At 44.6% G+C, this 20,328-nt stretch overlaps 1 protein-coding gene and 1 long non-coding RNA gene across 2 annotated transcripts in view; one reads left to right on the forward strand and one right to left on the reverse strand.

Annotated features, from left to right (window-relative positions):
- The window catches only part of LOC137298518 (unconventional myosin-Ib-like), a 76,527-nt gene extending 70,810 nt beyond the window's left edge, over nt 1-5,717 (forward strand). Inside the window, exon 33 of the mRNA XM_067830812.1 lies at nt 382-5,717. Coding sequence (XP_067686913.1) covers nt 382-505 — 124 coding nt within the window. The 3' untranslated portion in view covers nt 506-5,717. The remainder of the gene's footprint in view (nt 1-381) is intronic.
- A 3,925-nt stretch (nt 5,718-9,642) lies between these two features.
- Nucleotides 9,643-20,328, reverse strand: part of LOC137298436 (uncharacterized) — a 45,375-nt gene continuing 34,689 nt past the window's right edge. The window contains exons 2-3 of the long non-coding RNA XR_010957746.1: nt 10,409-10,559; nt 9,643-9,723 (exon numbers count right to left, since the gene is read on the reverse strand). This is a non-coding gene — a long non-coding RNA (uncharacterized lncRNA). The remainder of the gene's footprint in view (nt 9,724-10,408; nt 10,560-20,328) is intronic.

Raw genomic sequence — 20,328 nt, forward strand, 5'->3', positions numbered from 1 at the left:
TGGAATACTGTTCTGTGTAACCCGTGAAGGTCCCGGGGTAGAATAGGCCTTCAGCAACCCATGCTTGCCATAAAAGGCGACTCAGCTTGTCGTAAGAGGCGACTAACGGGATCGGGTGGTCAGGCTCGCTGACTTGGTTGACGCATGTCATCGGTTCCCAATTGCGCAGATCGATGCTCATATTGTTGATCACTGGATTGTCTGGTCCAGACTCGATTATTTACAGACCGCCGCCATATAGCTGGAATATTGCTGAGTGCGGCGTAAAACTAAACTCACTCACTCACTCACTGTTCTGTGTAATGTTAAAACTGGTTTTGTTACTCACTCATGTTGTAGTAGTTAAGATCATGATGTATTATACTTACTCTCTCTTTGTAGGTTGTTCGCGGAGTTCAAGGGTTCCAGTGTGGAGGTTGCCTTCAGCAAAGATTCCCAGAGCATTCAAGGAGCAGGTCTCAAAGTGACACGTAAAGGAAACAGACTTGATGTATTCAATGCATGATGAGATAATGCAGTTATGACAACTTAATCACCTGATCCATAATTTATACAACAATGAACTACTGGTGATCAGGCACTGATGATTCCTTGACCTGAGGATCCATCCCAACATCAACACAAACGCCATCGTTAGGAACAGGTTCTCTCATGTGATAAAGTATGTATTGGTTGGCACCAGCCAGGAGTGCCTTTTCACTAAGGAACACATATGTGTATTGATGGAGCTAGGTCAAGGGTCACAGTGTACATGTCAGAACATAATGATGATGCCATATCTACGCAGTGTGTGAAGTATCATGGATGAATCCCTGAGCTTGATATGCAATCAAGGGAGATTACTCAATCTGGTGCCAGGAGACAGACTGCTACTATGGATGGTAATCAGACGGTGTGATTTTACCTGATTCAACACTTGTTTTTTCCATCTTGTGAAGTGTTTTTGCTGTGCAGATACCTTTTATACAAGATTGCAGTATTTATATGTAAGCTAGTGGGACCAGAAGGTAGAGACGTGTGAAGAGAATGAATGTACAGTTGGGGGTGTCATCTGATGATGTCTGGTGGTGGACTGGAGGGCCACTTGTTTCAGTGGGTAGTCACTTGAGAATAGGAAAGCTTCACAGGACTGACTTCAGGTTATCAGTCTGAAGGTATTATAGGCTGAGAGTCATCATGCAATACAACTTAAAGACAAATAAACAAATAATTACAGATTGTCGGGTGGGAATAGAGGGTTCTAACAGCGTAAGATTGCATGCTTGCCATACAGGTTGGGATAGGGAGGCTTAGAACACAGTATGGGAGGGATACATTAGACACAGACTGTCTTACTCAGATCTGGGATAGTGTTGACCTTTAGATCCAGATGGAGTACTGACTGTCAGATTTTAAGTTGTTCACTGGTCACAAGTAGGGGGACATGGGGTGATGTACCCTCTATGCTACGTAAGCCCATGGGCCCTGAGGGACCAGTCAGTGATGTATTTTTCTTACCAAACATACCAGTGTTAATTTTGAACTGTTTGAAACATGGGTATTAGATCATACACTTCAGCCATCCTGAGTGAATGAAATGATTCAAATCCTGTATCTTGCTGTTTTTCCCACAGATATTGTCTTAGTAAAATCGCTGTGGTGTTATACCGTTTTGTAATATTCACAGGGACTACATTGAACGTTTTGTCAAAGTTTATTTACTGGAGTGCAAGGCAAATCTTGCATTGTCATTGCTAGATTTTGCAGACTACACAAGAGAAATATTTAGACTCATCTCACTTCCCTCCATTTGTATTCACAAGACATCAATTATTCCAATGCATCAATGCGTGATTCAGTGTTATTTGAGATAAAGACATGCTACCACAAAGTATCAAATAAGTTGTCATTGGCAGTGGGGTACATTGAAAATAATGGAAGAGAGCTTAGCCAATCAGAAATCAACATTTATGAGTGAGGTAAGATAAAGTTGCTCTGTTGTGTGGGGATGGACAAGGAACATCACCATTAAAGGGACAAGTGGATGTTGATTCTAATGTTTGACATCATTCTCTCTTCACTACAGTGAAGATGGGGACAAGTATTTCTTAAAAGTTTAACTGGCAGGAGACACGGCAGGTGTGATGGACCAGGGATCATTGAGAAGATGTAATTTAATGATAGCTCACCTTTCATCTGAATGTTTGTAGGGGACCAGAAATGATGTATAGCATATCAGAACTTACATGCCAAATACAGATATTTTTACATTTCTGTTAGTTCCATGTTTGATAAAACCAGCAAGTTTGCCTTTGTCTGAGTATCTTCCAAACAGTGATGTTATTTTAGCTTTAAGCATGGATCCATGCAGTGCACAAGTTGTTGACCAGACTTTCTACACATGTTGTCATGTTGTTACACTTTGTATACATTGATGTCAATACCAATATGCAATATGTTTAATTCAGTGATATATGATACGGCAATGTTTCCATATCATACAATATTGTAGTGTTGTTGCTGAGTGTAGGTGAACTCCCAGTGCAGAGAACACATGGTGAGACACCCGTGCCATATTTTCTTGTAAATCATCAGTCGAGTGATACTTGTCACAGAATTCCTATGTTCATTAACCAAGATAGTTATCCCTTTTTGATTCACTTGACATGACGTAGTCTCTAACTGAACATTATACACAACAAAGGAGTTTGCCTAGACCCTCTGCCTATGTGTGGGGTTGGGTGCATTATACTCAGGTCTGCTCTATACACAAACTATGATCCATGTCTGGACAGCTTGTTCTTACAGTGTGAGCTAAACAGACTCTCTAATTCCATTCCATTATAAGAGACACAAAAATGACACCGTTATGCCTACATTACTTATATCTATCCAATCCTATGACAGAATGAACATTGTTGGGAATGTAGGTCACAGTGTTGAATGTAGGTCACCTCTTTACTTGAAGACTGTCACTGAAAGCATAGGGTAAGACAACTGTGGGTGGTGTCATTAGTACTCTCAGTGGAACTGGGCAGGCATGACACTGGAGGCATGGAGTGTTTATGACTAGTCACAACCTTTCTGAGGAGTTTGTTTCCACTCTTCACCAAGATAATTGTACAGAGGTGATATGAACTTAGCAAAACTTAAAGTTGTTGCATGAGATGTTGCATTTATTTTGTGACCATCAAATGTTTCATGTGTCGGATGACCTTCTCATGTATAGTGTGACCTTCATATGTTTCATGAGTCAGCTAACCTCCAAATGTGTTATGTGATCTTCGCATGTTTCATGTGTTGAATGACCTTCACATTTGTTGTGTGACCTTCATGTGATTAATGTGTCTGATGACCTTCACATGTGTTGTCACCTTTATATGTTTCAGAAGTCAGATGACTTTCGCATGTGTTATGTGACCTTCATATGATCCATCTGTTGGACAACCTTCACATGTCTCATCAGTATGAGATATTCCAGTCAATATATATAGATAACACTGATATGAGTAGATAATTTAGGTTCCTTGAATGTTGTTGCCCATAATCTTTCCTCTGGCAGAGATGCCACAGTCACCAGTCTCTACAGGATAACTACCACTAATGGTGGTTCTGTATGCAGCAATAACTGACAGCAAATGTAATAAAATCCTAGAACATTCATTCAGGAGGAAAAGATGAATTCTCACATTTACTTGTTTTTTGGAGAATGTATGAGGTCATTATCATCAACAGAACCAACAGGTTTGACAAGTGCAGATGTATCCAAGGAAGAGTTCAGAACATGGCTTCACCTAAAGAGCTAGTATCATGTTACAAACACCATTTCATGCTTCCCAATTTAACTGCACATTATAGACTCACTTTCACCAAATTATTGTTTTATTTTGTTGCCCACAAATTGCTATTATTAGATGCAGCTATGACTCTGCCAATGATTGGTCTGGCATCTCTGGCCATTATTATTTCACTATGCATATATCTATATATGTTGCTTGTTATAGTTAGTGAGATATTTATTTTTGTCCCAGTGTTACCATGTTGACCTGCACAGACTGTAGTGCATGGTGGTGTGTCTCCTTGCATGTGTACATATACACATTAGTCATCTTACCTTGCAGGTAGGGAATATCAATAAAAACATTTCCTGATCTCAATACATAGAAAACATCAAATTCGTTATTGTCCTATGAATTTGTTTTCAGCCCCTTTAACACTCTCAATGGACATTAAATAATATTATGTATATAGTTTAAATCTGCAAATTACAATATTCGAGCTTTTTCCTGATTGCTGTTGTTAATTGTACATATGGGTAAATTCATAGATGTCAACAATGTGACAATATCATCAGCTTTATGGTGACAGTACAATGCATTGTCCCATCAGCTAGAGGGTAACAACATAGTGCATTGTCCTATCAGCTACAGTGTGACAGCCCAATGCATTGTCCCATCACCTACAGTGTGACAGTTCAATGCACTATACTGTTGGCTAAATGTGATGGTTCAGTGTATTGTCTTGTTGGCTACAGTGTGATGATTCAGTGCATTGTCCTATTGGCTACAGTGTGACAGTTCATTGCATTGTCATGTTGGCTATAGTGTGACTGTTCATTTCATTGCCTCGTCACCCACAGTGCATTGTCTGATCAGCTACTGTGTGACCATTTAATGCATTATCCTGTTTGCTATAGTGTGATAGTTGAATGCATTGTTCTGTTGGCTACAATGTGACAGTTCAATGCACTACTCCATCAGCTACAGTGTGACAGTTTCATGCACTGTTCTGTTGGCAACAATCTGACAGTTCAATGCACTGTCAATCAAGGTCAGTGGGACAGTAAACTCCAGGCCAGTTAGAGTTAATACATAATCTAAGCAGTCACAGAATTATTTTTACTTAATAAATGTGCTTGTTGGTTTCAGTGCCAAGCTTGTTCTTGAAGCAGCACTTCACTTTCATTTGCATCCAGATGGACGTTATTTTGGAGAATACTTTTAGTACCATTGATAACTGTTGTATTGTTTTAGGTTATTCTTTACCATATGAGAGAAATCAAAACAACATTGCTGAGTGTCTATTTTGCAATTCTAATCTGTTTTATGTGAAGCTCCATGGTGAAATTCCTTCTCACTGTAGATAGATTTGATACGTTGATGCAATAAGTTGTATGTTGTGGCAATTGTTATAGCTTGGATGAGTGTTCTCAAAATATGGTGCAGGTTGGACTTAGTAAACAGCTGCTATCATAACAACCCGGTTTTTGTTGCTGTCTCAGAAATGTATTTAAGGGGCACTACTCCTTGTCATGCCCTTCTCACCCTCTCTGCATTGTTCGGTTCCTGCAAGGTCGTATATGGGCGTGTAACCGACTCGCCACCTTCCACTGCTAATCAGACCATATATTCATGTAAGGCTTATACAGTATAATGTGTGTATTGTGTGATTCTGAGAGTGAGTGGAATCATTTGCTAAATGATAAATATTGCTATTATTATTATTAAGATTATTATTCTTGATTTTGACACAAGCTGTCTCCATCAGGGAGTGGCACTGATCAGGCAGTTCTGAGCTGCAGGCTGTCCACTTAGATTTGGTTAATCTATCAATCTCGTTATTTTTATTTCCATCTTTACTGATGTGTTGTATATTTTATACTAGCTGAATGTTGTGGCTATATAATATATACCAGGAAACATTTTAGTTAACCAGAATAAACAAGCTGGACAATACAATTTTCATTTGTGTTTGTTTCATTCTCAGGACACATTTCTGTCATATTGCTTTGAGGGACTATAATATGAAATGTTGCTCCCCTTTCCCCTATCAGAAAGGTATACCCACGGGTTTAGATTCAAGATTCAGATACTTATGTATGACTGTTTTGTCAACACCAAACTTTTGATGTAGGTTTAGTTAGCAGTATCCCTGAGATAGTTGTTTTTTTACAATCTTGTACACCTGAATACATGATGCATTTTGTTGATAACAACTTCTTGTTTTTCATTCTTATATGACGATTCGGAGCTAATTCTGGCTCCTTTATTTTGCTCCAGTAAGAATTAGCTCCACATGAAATAAAAAATAAAAAGAAGTTGTCCATAAAACGTGTCATGTATTCATCATCAGATGTGCAGGCCTCATGGCTCTGACATGCCATCATGCAAGGAAAATGCGTGCACTGATCAACATGTATTTCCATACAGTCTGAAGTGCAGTAAGGGCAGTGTGGTAGCCTAGTGGTTAACACATTCCCTTGTCATGAGGAAGACACAGGTTCTATTCCTCATGTGCAATATGTTCAGCCCATTTCAGCTGTCTCCCAGAGTGATATTGCTGGAATATTGCTGAAAGCGGCATCAAACTCACCCACCCACTCCCTCGAGTGAGGATGGTCAAGTAACATTGCTGGGTATGCTTGTGTCAGCAGACCTAAGTATTCACAATAAAGGCAGAATTTATAAGGCTTGGTTGATGTCACCCGAGATCTGACATTGACAGTGGCATAAACAATGCAGAATTGTAGTCCATGCCGTAGTGAGACGCCATTACATATTGGTACCCTTGGATATCCTGGATAGATTTGATCTTCACAGACCCATGTTTCCATATTTGTCATGAAGGTCAGCTGGAGGTATTATTACAGTTTCTTTGCACAAGTAAGGTAAGCTGTCATTACATATTAGTCATGTAGAGATGGGTGCAAGGTGGGCGAGCTGTCTATGGTGCCACGCTAGAAAACAACGTGCCTGGATCGCTCTCCACGTGTGACCGGGAGTAAACACCTTGGTGCTAACATTACTTGCTAACTCTTCCGGTGTTGTCACAACCCCTAGTGGACACTAAAACACGTGCAGACACGCAGGCTCCTAGTTACAGGTATAGTAACATGTAGAATCACAAAGACAAAATACTGTCTGTTACCCAGCTGTAAGTAGGTACAGTGTGGTAAATCGATGCATGATTTGAACTCTCCCCAGGGAGTCGAGTTGGTGATAAAGCAAGGGAACAATCCAGCGCCTTGGGCATGTTCTAGTTGCATGGGTACGTCCGCTACTCTGATATCCTTCAAATTAAAAAATATGGGTTCATATGAGATGCCATCAGGCAAGTAAGATGTGGGTCACAAGACTCACGTTGGCCTAAGTGGGATAAATTCCCATGAATATAACTGATCTGAGTTATAACTGATCCTTTGCAACACATGCTTCACTTGACTTAATTGACAACGTCCACTTTTTGGACTTCTTACTGACACCCTTAGTTTGTCATGCATAACGACATCGCCCGAGTTCACCACACACAAGTCAATTGTCGCCTCTAGTAGCCCAGAATCTGACAAGGTATTGGCCAACTATGACCCAGACCCTTTTCCTCCATTGTCAACAGTTGTCAGTCTGACAGGGTGACGTGCTCCGTTGACCAATGACCGTGATAGCTGAACTCGACCAAGCGCTGCAGGAAGAGAGAGACACATTTCCTCACATCACCATGAGGAGACGCATGCATGGTGTAACGCACTGTGTGAATGGATGCCTGACAATGCAGACTTACTCGACGACTGTGGTGTGTTTTAATCCGTACTCTGTCATGCAACTGTAAATGGAGACACATATCACTCAGTACAGAATAAATACATTCTTTGTTATTTAGACTGAGAGCCGACGCGACTGTTGAAATCCATGCATGCAAATGGCATGCCGTCTTTTGGTTGCTGTTATCAGTTTAGGGAGATTTAGCCTGTCATTCTTGTGCCTTAAGTTATTCATCCTTTATATAGATAATTGTTTAAACTGCATTTGTGATCAAATATACATAAAATATCCAAAGTCAGCAAATAGGTGTTAATTTCAAATTGCATTTGGTCAGTGATTGAAGTTGTGCATTGCATATTGTCGTTAGCATGTTTTTTTTCTTCTTTTTATGTAACGAGTAGATTATTTACTTGTTTGTCTACACAACCAAGATTGGTCTACTGCTCACGACCTCAAACTCAGGACAGGTACACCGTTTCAAGTTCCGCGAACCTTCTCACTGCGCATGCGTTATGAGCGCAGCGCAGCATAGTTGTTAAAATCACTTTTCCCCCAGCATTGGGGGAAACTAGTGAATCGTTGGAACTCCGATTTCGCGGTCTTTTTTTCATCGCATTTTTTTTCAACTTTATAGGTTGAATTGGCATTTTTTTGAGGATTTGTTTCGGTAAGTGAATACCGAAAGGTATCAGAATCTGCAATGTTGTGTTTTGCATGTGACCTTTAAGACAAATACGTGTCACACTTAGGAACATTGTCATTGAAGCAAGATCTGTTTGACTGGCATTTTTGAAGAAGATGAATAATATTTTTCTTATGGAAGAAAGCGTACACGAACATAAATTTATATCAGAGACTTTATTCCCAATACATTAGGTTAGCACATATTCAGGTTACCTACCGGCACCCCTAGAGACAGCGGCCCTGAAAGAGACTTAACTGAAGCGTGATAGCTTGGTATGATGATACCTGGTTCTAGTCTGATGGTATGACAATGTCTGGTTCTAGTCTGATGGTATGTCGATACCTGGTTATAGTGTAATGGTGTGACAATGCCTGGTTCTAGTCTGATGGTATGACGATGCCTGGTTCTAGTGTGGTTATAAGGTGCCAGATATCAGAATGGAATGTATATAATATAAGGACAAACTTTGTGAATGAACAACGTCTTTATTCAGATGATGCGACGTTTCGATCCAGATTCTTGTATCATTGTGAAGCTGGTACTTGATGGACAATACTGCCCCGGACAATCCAAGCACACAAGCTGACTGTGAGACGCAAGATGGTAAATGGTCTTATGACGTATGCCACCGGGTACCCATTTTCTTCTGGGTGAGGCGATTTTGAATAAACCCACTTGACTTAAGTGTGACCACATATGTGTTTTGGGGCAGAACAGAAATCAGGCTGCCAAACACAGTCACACCTCCAAGGATTCCCAGACCAACGTTACCTAACTCAACTGAGTTGTGATCTCAGCTCAAGACCACAGAAAACCAACCATTTGGTATGTACCATATGTACAACAGTTGTTAAAAAACATATCAAAAGACACACAGACTTATCGACGGCACCGAGAACAAATAGGGACGCAAGAGCGAGGAAAAAGATAGCCTTCATGTTGAAATCTGTAGTGCTGTGCTGATCTAGAGCAGGCACCTTTATAGTGCTGTTGCGTGGCATCTGAGTAAGTCAGTCTATCCCCTTAACGTCTGAAAAACCTGAGTCGTAATTGGGTCCTCCACATTTTCCACTGATCCAAGAAGGCCTTTTGAATAGTACAAGTTATTATTCGGACATTCTACGAAACTATTTCTGGTTGGGAGAGATTTTAATGATAAAGGCAAACCAAACATTAATCTTTCTGTCCAAATATATTACCATCCTTTTTGCAAATCGCACCCTTGATGTTTCCGAAGATTAAATATTGCGCTGAAGTAGAGAGTGTTCAAGTGACAACATGTGCAGTATAATGACCAAGAGGTATTGGACGTTCTCCCATAATGTTACCCTTTGTACTTCCTGAACTGCATGCGCAATCCTTAACACTCGGTGCAAGGCACCTGTATCACATCTGCACGGCACGTCATAAAACATTGTCATAAAAGTAGGAGAACACGTCTTTACATAACAGACTTTATTCTCTGCAAGTTAGTTTAACAAATATTCACGTTGTCTATCGGCATCACAAGTGCATTTGTCCCTGAAAATAGATAAAAAGGGTTTTCTCAACTGAAGCGTGACATAGCATAGCCCCTGTCTGATGATGATAAGTCATGCCGAAGTCTGAAGACGAGGTGACACACGGTTCTAGTCTCATGGTGTGACGACACATTGTTCTGGTCTCATGATGTTAAGTTGCAAACGCACACGAGATGATGTATGGTTCTGCTCTGACGACACAAAGCATGGTGCTTGTGTCATGGCATGTTAATGCATGGTCCGCGTCTTGTGACATGTTGATACATTGTTCTTGTCTCGTGACATGTTAATGCATGGGTCTAGTCTCATGACATGATGATACATGGTTCTTGTCTCATGACTTGATGATACATGGTTCTAGTCTCATGACATGTTGACACATGGCTCTAGTTACATGATTCTAGTCTCATGACATGTTGATACATGGTTCTAGTCTCATGACATGTTGATACATGGTTCTAGTCTCATGACATGTTGATACATGGTTCTAGTCTCATGACATGTTGATACTCCTAATCATATGTAAATACCTGAATGTGATGGCATGGCGGCACGTGGTTCTGGTCTGACGGTATGACTGAGTGAGTGGCACATGGTTCTGGTCTTGTGAGTGAGTGAGGAACTATTGTTTATATTTATATTGTGAATATTGTTTCGGCAGTAGTGAGAAGCTGCAGTGCACCTACCCAGGCTTTCCATACTAGCTGCTATCACATTCGCAGTGGCCGAGGAAGCCATCATGAGCGCACTTTGGGGTGCCATTACATCCGGAGCACTCCAGGCTGCAGATCCTGTCCTCGACACACACGGTGATAGGGCCACACCCATTCTGGGCTTCTGAAACCGACAGCAGTTGACGTAAGGGGACATACACAATGATCCTGTTCCTATTCCAGCCCAGCCTGATGTGTCACGGCCGACAGTGCCTGTTTCTTATATGTATCATCATTTCGTAAAGACGGTCATGAGGTCAACAATAAAACATGTGCAAAATAATTAGACAAAAAAAATGCATATGCGCCAAACTGAGAGAACAGATTGTGATGCATCAATAGAAATCAATATGTGTTCAAGTGCAAATACTTGAAAGATACAAAGTCTTAATAGTCTATTCTTATCACTGGTTCTCATCATTCAACAAACATCTGAACACGAGGGTAAGTACGACAGTATTCCGGTAAATATCTAGCGCGATACTCATTATAGAGAGGCGATCCCAATGTACTGTGGAATTCACCTTCTCGCTCAGTAACACAGGAACTACAAACGGCAGTTTTATAATGTGATGAATATGTATATACCAGTTAACACTGAATCATGTACGTTACAAATAAATGTCAAAAACCTCAGTAAATCTTTTAAACTAACAGTTACAAGATATGTTTTTACGAAAATAGTCAGTTTTTATAGTTATATATATGTATATCACTTTCACATCCACTGGGAATGTGCTGTTTGGAGGTCGAGTGACTTCCCAAACCATTCGAAATCGCCTGCGCTCTGCTCGCCTTCACGCACGGCGACCATATCGTGGACCAATTCTAACCCGTTTCCATCGACGCCAACGTCTTCTCTGGGTACGACAGCAAATGGGATGGACCCAGCGAGATTGGAATAGAGTTGTGTTTAGTGATGAATCAAGGTTCACATTAATCTTTGCTGATGGAAGGGTTAGATTATGGAGAAGACGAGGAGAACGCAATGCCTAGTGTTACGTACAGGAAGTGGATCGATTTGGGGTCGGTAGCGTTATGTTTAGGGGTGATATCAAAGGTCATGCTCGATCCCGACTCACTGTCATCCAGGAAAACCTTAATGCGGCAGCATACAGGGATCAGGTGCTCGTTCCAGAGCTTTTGCCATTCATGGCAGCTCATGACCCAGGTCTGACTTTCCAAAAGGATAACGCCAGACCTCATACGGCCAGTTTAAGAACGAATTTCCTCAGGAACGCTGGCATCAATATCATGGAGTGGCCCTCAAGATCTCCCGATGTCAATCCCCATAGAGCATGTGTGGGATGTGTTAGGCAGGCGGCTCCGTCAAGTAAGGAACCCTCCACAGAACTTGCAGGAGCTTCGTGCCGTGTTGGTACAAATATGGCGGCCTATATCAGGGAGCAAGAGACGTAGGGTGCCGTCACTTAACGGCCGCCTGGGCGCTGACCATGCACGGCCCATTCCTATGTTGCACATCGACGTAAAGCTGGTTTCCAGGGCTATCTGGCGGTGTCATCAGAAATGACCTGCCGTCGACAGGTTCGACGTCGGGACGCTTTAAAGTCCGATGTAACTCGATTTTTGGCAGCTTTTCACGCTGCGGGTACTTGTCATGTTTCGTACATCGACCCCAGGGTTTTGATTTGACTCTGGATCGGAAGCCCTGTGTCTTGGCTTTCACGTCATGTGCGACACATGCGGGTGCAGTCATGTTTTCCCACCCTTAAAGCCACCCAAAGCTAAGCCCCGTGCGCGTAACGGAGGCCAAAACAGCTCAGATTTGATATCACCAGGGTTTGATCTATGCATCCTGCGTTCACTAATTGTCCCATCCCGGGAGAAAGAGACATACTGCACACATATCATACATGAAAATTCGGCCACGTGCATGAAGCACCTGGGGTTATCACGGGGTCGACATGGGGTGCCTGGTTGGGCGTCCACGCCCATTTTCCCATCTGTTATAGACCTGTAATTTTACCAAGACAAAAGCCTTACTCGGAGAGCATCTTTTAAACGTCACTCGAACGTTGAATATTCACATCCTATTGACAGGTTTCACATCGACGTGAAGCTGGTCCCCAGGGCTATCTGGTGGTAACATCAGAAGTGACAAATCTTTACCGGGTTCGACGCCGGGGCGCTTTTAAGCCCGATTTATGGCAATTTTTTCACGCTGTAGGTACTTGTCATGTTTCGTACATCGACCCCAGGGTTTTGTCTTCGACATGGGTCGGAAGCCCTGTGTCTTGACTTTCGCGTCATGTGCGACACGTGTGGCTGCCGTTATGTTTTCCCACCCTTAAAGCCACCCAAAGCCAAAGCCTGTGCGTGCGGCGGGATGCAAAACAGCTTATTTGATATCACGCGAGTGAGTGAGTGAGAGTGATTAAACATACCTACACATACACTTACGAATTGAAAGCCAGAACTGCCCATTAGCTTTTGGTGTCAGGTGTACGCCGTCCTTGGCTAGCAGCGCAGGTCCCATCCTCATGTGCTGGCTGTGTTCCCAAAGGGTGGCATCCAGACGGCGTCGCAACATCTTCTTCAAGCGCCGGTTCGCCTCCTCCACCTTCCGCTTGTAGGCAGAGACCGTCATGTTCCTTGGTTTTACCCTCGGAAACAGACTCCCTATCACCGCCCTGGAGCCTGGCCGTTTCCACCGAAGGTAGTCCAGAAGATCCAGCAGGTCTTCGACCAGGTCCCGAGGATCAGTAGAGGCCGACACGTCGTTCTCTCCCACTTGAAAGAACACAATGCCCTGAAAAGCTGCATCAAGGGCATCCACCTCAGCTTTCATCCGAGCGACGGTCGCCCCTCCGATCCCACGCACGGTAGTGAGGATGCCATGTGGAGGGGGACAGACTTGAACAAGTCGCCGCACGAAACTATGCCCCAGGATGGCAAAGTGCAGTGGCTTTGAAACAGGAGCTTCAAAAAGTGCGCAGGCCATGACTTGAATGAAGTTAGTCTTCAAAAACGATTTCTGACAATGAGTTGTGTCAAATAATATCAGCACAAGTGCCGTGATGCTCGTATCTGACTGCTAAGTATATATAGCCTGGGTCATTGATACGTGTTTGTACTGAGCTCTGCATTGAACTCACGGGATCAATCGTTCATGGATTAAGACCTGTTGTTAGCTTAAGCCTGACACGACTCACTCATCTCGTTCAGTTATGGGATAAAACAACGAGTCAATGATTGGTGTTTTCAGTCGTAATTGCCGCCACTTTGATTGGCTTCTCACTCAGAAACTCACGGATTAGGCATTACCATCAAAGCATCAGAGCCAAGCTTGTGTGTCCCACCCCGACAAGTGCTTCTGCAAACATGACACCAGTCACGGCACAATTCCAGACAATGTAGTGATGTGATGTGATTGTGTTTGTCTTGTGTGAGGGTGACCTGTAGTAACGCTAAGAATCACAAAGGCAGTGTCTTCGCTTTCTCTCCAGCTGGAATTAAAGACAATACCAAGGCTACATTTCCATACAGCATCAAACAACTTCCATACAACATCAAACTATCGGGAGTACGGATCACACCAGCTGGAACTAAAGACAATACCAAGGCTACATTTCCATGCAACATCAAACTATCGGCAAACATGGAAACCCGGTACTAAGCATCACACCAGCTGGAATTAAAGACAATGCCAAGGCTACATTTCCATACAACATCAAACAACTTCCATGCAACATCAAACTATCGGGAGTACGGATCACACCAGCTGGAACTAAAGACAATACCAAGGCTACATTTCCATGCAACATCAAACTATCGGCAAACATGGAAACCCGGCATTAAGCATCACACCAGCTGGAATTAAAGACAATGCCAAAGCTACATTTCCATACAACATCAAACAACTTCCATGCAGCATCAAACTATCGGGAGTACGGATCACACCAGCTGGAACTAAAGACAATACCAAGGCTACATTTCCATGCAACATCAAACTATCGGCAAACATGGAAACCCGGCATTAAGCATCACACCAGCTGGAATTAAAGACAATGCCAAGGCTACATTTCCATACAACATCAAACAACTTCCATGCAGCATCAAACTATCGGGAGTACGGATCACACCAGCTGGAACTAAAGACAATACCAAGGCTACATTTCCATGCAACATCAAACTATCGGCAAACATGGAAACCCGGTACTAAGCATCACACCAGCTGGAATTAAAGACAATGCCAAGGCTACATTTCCATACAACATCAAACAACTTCCATGCAGCATCAAACTATCGGGAGTACGGATCACACCAGCTGGAACTAAAGACAATACCAAGGCTACATTTCCATGCAACATCAAACTATCGGCAAACATGGAAACCCGGTACTAAGCATCACACCAGCTGGAATTAAAGACAATGCCAAGGCTACATTTCCATACAACATCAAACAACTTCCATGCAACATCAAACTATCGGGAGTACGGATCACACCAGCTGGAACTAAAGACAATACCAAGGCTACATTTCCATGCAACATCAAACTATCGGCAAACATGGAAACCCGGCATTAAGCATCACACCAGCTGGAATTAAAGACAATGCCAAAGCTACATTTCCATACAACATCAAACAACTTCCATGCAGCATCAAACTATCGGGAGTACGGATCACACCAGCTGGAACTAAAGACAATACCAAGGCTACATTTCCATGCAACATCAAACTATCGGCAAACATGGAAACCCGGCATTAAGCATCACACCAGCTGGAATTAAAGACAATGCCAAGGCTACATTTCCATACAACATCAAACAACTTCCATGCAGCATCAAACTATCGGGAGTACGGATCACACCAGCTGGAACTAAAGACAATACCAAGGCTACATTTCCATGCAACATCAAACTATCGGCAAACATGGAAACCCGGTACTAAGCATCACACCAGCTGGAATTAAAGACAATTTTTCCGGGCCAGTTTGTAGGCATTGAAAATATGGCACCTTCACCCGGTAACATATTATCAATGCCTCGGCCGAACGACTGACTTTGTAGACCTTGATGCAAGTATACCATTTCACTTGGGTCAAGGGTTACATCGTCTACCCTTTTCCACCTACTTTGTTTATTTCGCGCTTTTAGTTTTTTATTAGTGGTGTTAGGTGTTTTTGGTTTGAGTTGGTAATGTTTGAGTTTCGTAGTCACCTTCTCTCTCTCTTGGTAATTTTTTCACGTTAATTTAATGTTTTTGGTTTGGGGTTAAGTGGTTTAGGCGGTGTTACTTTTGTCCTTTTAGTTTGGCGTTTATCTCCAGTTTTACGTTCTGTCATTGTCAGTGTTTATTATTCAGTTATACGCACCGCGGTATTCATGGTTTTAGCTTTAAATTTATGTCATTTAGGTTTAGGTTAGCGGATTAGTTTTAACATTGTCGGTATTGATGATTTTAGCTTTAAGGTTATGTCATTTAGGTTAATTCGGAATGGGTTAGTGATTTGGTGTAGAGAGAAGGACGTGGACTTTCCGTTTTAATTTTATGTTACTTTGATTGGAGGTTAATGGTTTGGATTAGAAGGGAACAGCGTTAGGTTGTTCTTTTAATTTAGCATGCACCATGATAACCATAGCTCACGAATTATTGAATACCCATACAATTGCCGTACATAATGGACAGATACCTCAAATATGTTAACACAAATGTATCATACAAATCATGAAACCTGGAAGGATACAACTTTCATTCCAAAGTCTGATTGCTGTGAAGGCACACTTGAGTCGACGTAGGAAGGAGGTCGTGGTTCTTCAAGTACTGTTGGCAGTTGAGCTGCTACACGTGAACAACACACACTACGCTTTACATCAACATGCATAACAAAACGTCAATGTCCGTCTGGCATGTCATGCCGTCGCATCTACCCATCAAGTAGATGTCTCACGTAGCTGTAGACACTACAGCAATAAACCGCTCATTTCCCATATGCCACACCTTAGGGAATCGCAAAGATTTGACACGGCAAATCATGAACAATTACCACCAAATCGACCTAGAGTCTCCTGTCAAGACTCGAACTGGTCTGCCTGCGCCAGCTACCGTTTTACCATCATCGGCACTCCTCTCGGGATCGACCCTCGCCTGCTATGCAACACCAGCATGTCGATCTGCTTCCGACACTATCACCCATCTCTAGGTAAAAGTCAGCAGAGTCTACACTTGCTCACGGGCAAATCAAGACTCGAACGGGTTTGCCTGCGCCAGCTACCGTTTCACCATCATCGACTCTCCTCTCGGGATCGTCCCCTCGCCTGCTATGCAACACCAGCCTTTCGATCTGCTTCCGACACTATCACCCATCTCTAGGCAAAAGTCAGCAGAGTCTACACTTGCTCACGGGCAAATCAAGACTCGAACGGGTTTGCCTGCGCCAGCTACCGTTTTACCATCATCGCCTCTCGTCTCGAGGTCGCCCCCTCAACCTCTGTGCAACACCAGTGTTTTGCCTGCTTCGTGGCTGAGACATCGCCTGCTTCTAGGTAAAATCACCGGCGTATGCACTTGCTCACGGGCGAATCAAGACTCGAACCGGTTCGCTGCGCCAGCTACCCTGTCACCATCATCGCCTATCCTCTCGGGATCGTCCCCTCGCCTGCTATGCAACACCAACCTGTCGCTCTGCTTCCGACACTATCACCCATCTCTAGGCAAAAGTCAGCAGAGTCTACACTTGCTCACGGGCAAATCAAGACTCGAACGGGTTTGCCTGCGCCAGCTACCCTGTCACCATCATCGACTCTCCTCTCGGGATCGTCCCCTCGCCTGCTATGCAACACCAGCCTTTCGATCTGCTTCCGACACTATCACCCATCTCTAGGCAAAAGTCAGCAGAGTCTACACTTGCTCACGGGCAAATCAAGACTCGAACGGGTTTGCCTGCGCCAGCTACCGTTTTACCATCATCGCCTCTCGTCTCGAGGTCGCCCCCTCAACCTCTGTGCAACACCAGTGTTTTGCCTGCTTCGTGGCTGAGACATCGCCTGCTTCTAGGTAAAATCACCGGCGTATGCACTTGCTTGCGGGCGAATCAAGACTCGAACCGGTTCGCTGCGCCAGCTACCCTGTCACCATCATCGCCTATCCTCTCGGGATCGTCCCCTCGCCTGCTATGCAACACCAACCTGTCGCTCTGCTTCCGACACTATCACCCATCTCTAGGCAAAAGTCAGCAGAGTCTACACTTGCTCACGGGCAAATCAAGACTCGAACGGGTTTGCCTGCGCCAGCTACCGTTTTACCATCATCGCCTCTCGTCTCGAGGTCGCCCCCTCAACCTCTGTGCAACACCAGTGTTTTGCCTGCTTCGTGGCTGAGACATCGCCTGCTTCTAGGTAAAATCACCGGCGTATGCACTTGCTTGCGGGCGAATCAAGACTCGAACCGGTTCGCTGCGCCAGCTACCCTGTCACCATCATCGCCTATCCTCTCGGGATCGTCCCCTCGCCTGCTATGCAACACCAACCTGTCGCTCTGCTTCCGACACTATCACCCATCTCTAGGCAAAAGTCAGCAGAGTCTACACTTGCTCACGGGCAAATCAAGACTCGAACGGGTTTGCCTGCGCCAGCTACCGTTTCACCATCATCGACTCTCCTCTCGGGATCGTCCCCTCAACCTCTGTGCAACACCAGTGTTTTGCCTGCTTCGTGGCTGAGACATCGCCTGCTTCTAGGTAAAATCACCGGCGTATGCACTTGCTCACGGGCGAATCAAGACTCGAACCGGTTCGCTGCGCCAGCTACCCTGTCACCATCATCGCCTATCCTCTCGGGATCGTCCCCTCGCCTGCTATGCAACACCAACCTGTCGCTCTGCTTCCGACACTATCACCCATCTCTAGGCAAAAGTCAGCAGAGTCTACACTTGCTCACGGGCAAATCAAGACTCGAACGGGTTTGCCTGCGCCAGCTACCGTTTCACCATCATCGACTCTCCTCTCGGGATCGTCCCCTCGCCTGCTATGCAACACCAGCCTTTCGATCTGCTTCCGACACTATCACCCATCTCTAGGCAAAAGTCAGCAGAGTCTACACTTGCTCACGGGCAAATCAAGACTCGAACGGGTTTGCCTGCGCCAGCTACCGTTTCACCATCATCGACTCTCCTCTCGGGATCGTCCCCTCGCCTGCTATGCAACACCAGCCTGTCGATCTGCTTCCGACACTATCACCCATCTCTAGGTAAAAGTCAGCAGAGTCTACACTTGCTCACGGGCAAATCAAGACTCGAACGGGTTTGCCTGCGCCAGCTACCGTTTTACCATCATCGCCTCTCGTCTCGAGGTCGCCCCCTCAACCTCTGTGCAACACCAGTGTTTTGCCTGCTTCGTGGCTGAGACATCGCCTGCTTCTAGGTAAAATCACCGGCGTATGCACTTGCTCACGGGCGAATCAAGACTCGAACCGGTTCGCTGCGCCAGCTACCCTGTCACCATCATCGCCTATCCTCTCGGGATCGTCCCCTCGCCTGCTATGCAACACCAACCTGTCGCTCTGCTTCCGACACTATCACCCATCTCTAGGCAAAAGTCAGCAGAGTCTACACTTGCTCACGGGCAAATCAAGACTCGAACGGGTTTGCCTGCGCCAGCTACCGTTTCACCATCATCGACTCTCCTCTCGGGATCGTCCCCTCGCCTGCTATGCAACACCAGCCTTTCGATCTGCTTCCGACACTATCACCCATCTCTAGGCAAAAGTCAGCAGAGTCTACACTTGCTCACGGGCAAATCAAGACTCGAACGGGTTTGCCTGCGCCAGCTACCGTTTCACCATCATCGAGTCTCCTCTCGGGATCGTCCCCTCGCCTGCTATGCAACACCAGCCTGTCGATCTGCTTCCGACACTATCACCCATCTCTAGGTAAAAGTCAGTAGAGTCTACACTTGCTCACGGGCAAATCAAGACTCGAACGGGTTTGCCTGCGCCAGCTACCGTTTTACCATCATCGCCTCTCGTCTCGAGGTCGCCCCCTCAACCTCTGTGCAACACCAGTGTTTTGCCTGCTTCGTGGCTGAGACATCGCCTGCTTCTAGGTAAAATCACCGGCGTATGCACTTGCTTGCGGGCGAATCAAGACTCGAACCGGTTCGCTGCGCCAGCTACCCTGTCACCATCATCGCCTATCCTCTCGGGATCGTCCCCTCGCCTGCTATGCAACACCAACCTGTCGCTCTGCTTCCGACACTATCACCCATCTCTAGGCAAAAGTCAGCAGAGTCTACACTTGCTCACGGGCAAATCAAGACTCGAACGGGTTTGCCTGCGCCAGCTACCGTTTCACCATCATCGACTCTCCTCTCGGGATCGTCCCCTCGCCTGCTATGCAACACCAGCATATCGTTCTGCTTCTCGCAAACTCGCCATTGAGCCCCCTGTCAAGACTCGATAGTTTTCCGTTTTGCTACACCATGGCCGCTTATGGATCGAGCGTCTTCGGCAGAACGAATGATGAATAGTATGAACAACGTCGCGCGCCGTTGCTCACGCTAACCACCACGTCAACCAAGTGCTTGATCATGGTGGAGGTCGGAATTATCCCCCTATGCACAACCTTGATACTTTCCAACCTCCGTGGGCAGACGTAGAGGGCAGCGTCGCAATTTCCGCATCGCCGTTCCGTTCCCGTCCCGTCTACGTTCGTGCCCGGGGAACGTAGGCATTTTCCGAGCAGTGGCCAAGCTGGCTCGGGTTCCCCTTGTGTAGAAAAGTACGTAAATACGTTGGATAGTTAAACTTTCACCTGACGATAGTACACATTTTAAAAAGTTTAGATTTACTTTATTTGAAAAGATAGAGCAACGAAATTTTGCATGTACCTCCGCCATTAAATGGGCTTTCTGGCAATACCATCCAATTTGACATCTG

Source organism: Haliotis asinina, chromosome 10, assembly GCF_037392515.1.
Source record: "Haliotis asinina isolate JCU_RB_2024 chromosome 10, JCU_Hal_asi_v2, whole genome shotgun sequence".
In the NCBI taxonomy this organism is placed as follows: Eukaryota; Metazoa; Mollusca; class Gastropoda; order Lepetellida; family Haliotidae; genus Haliotis; species Haliotis asinina.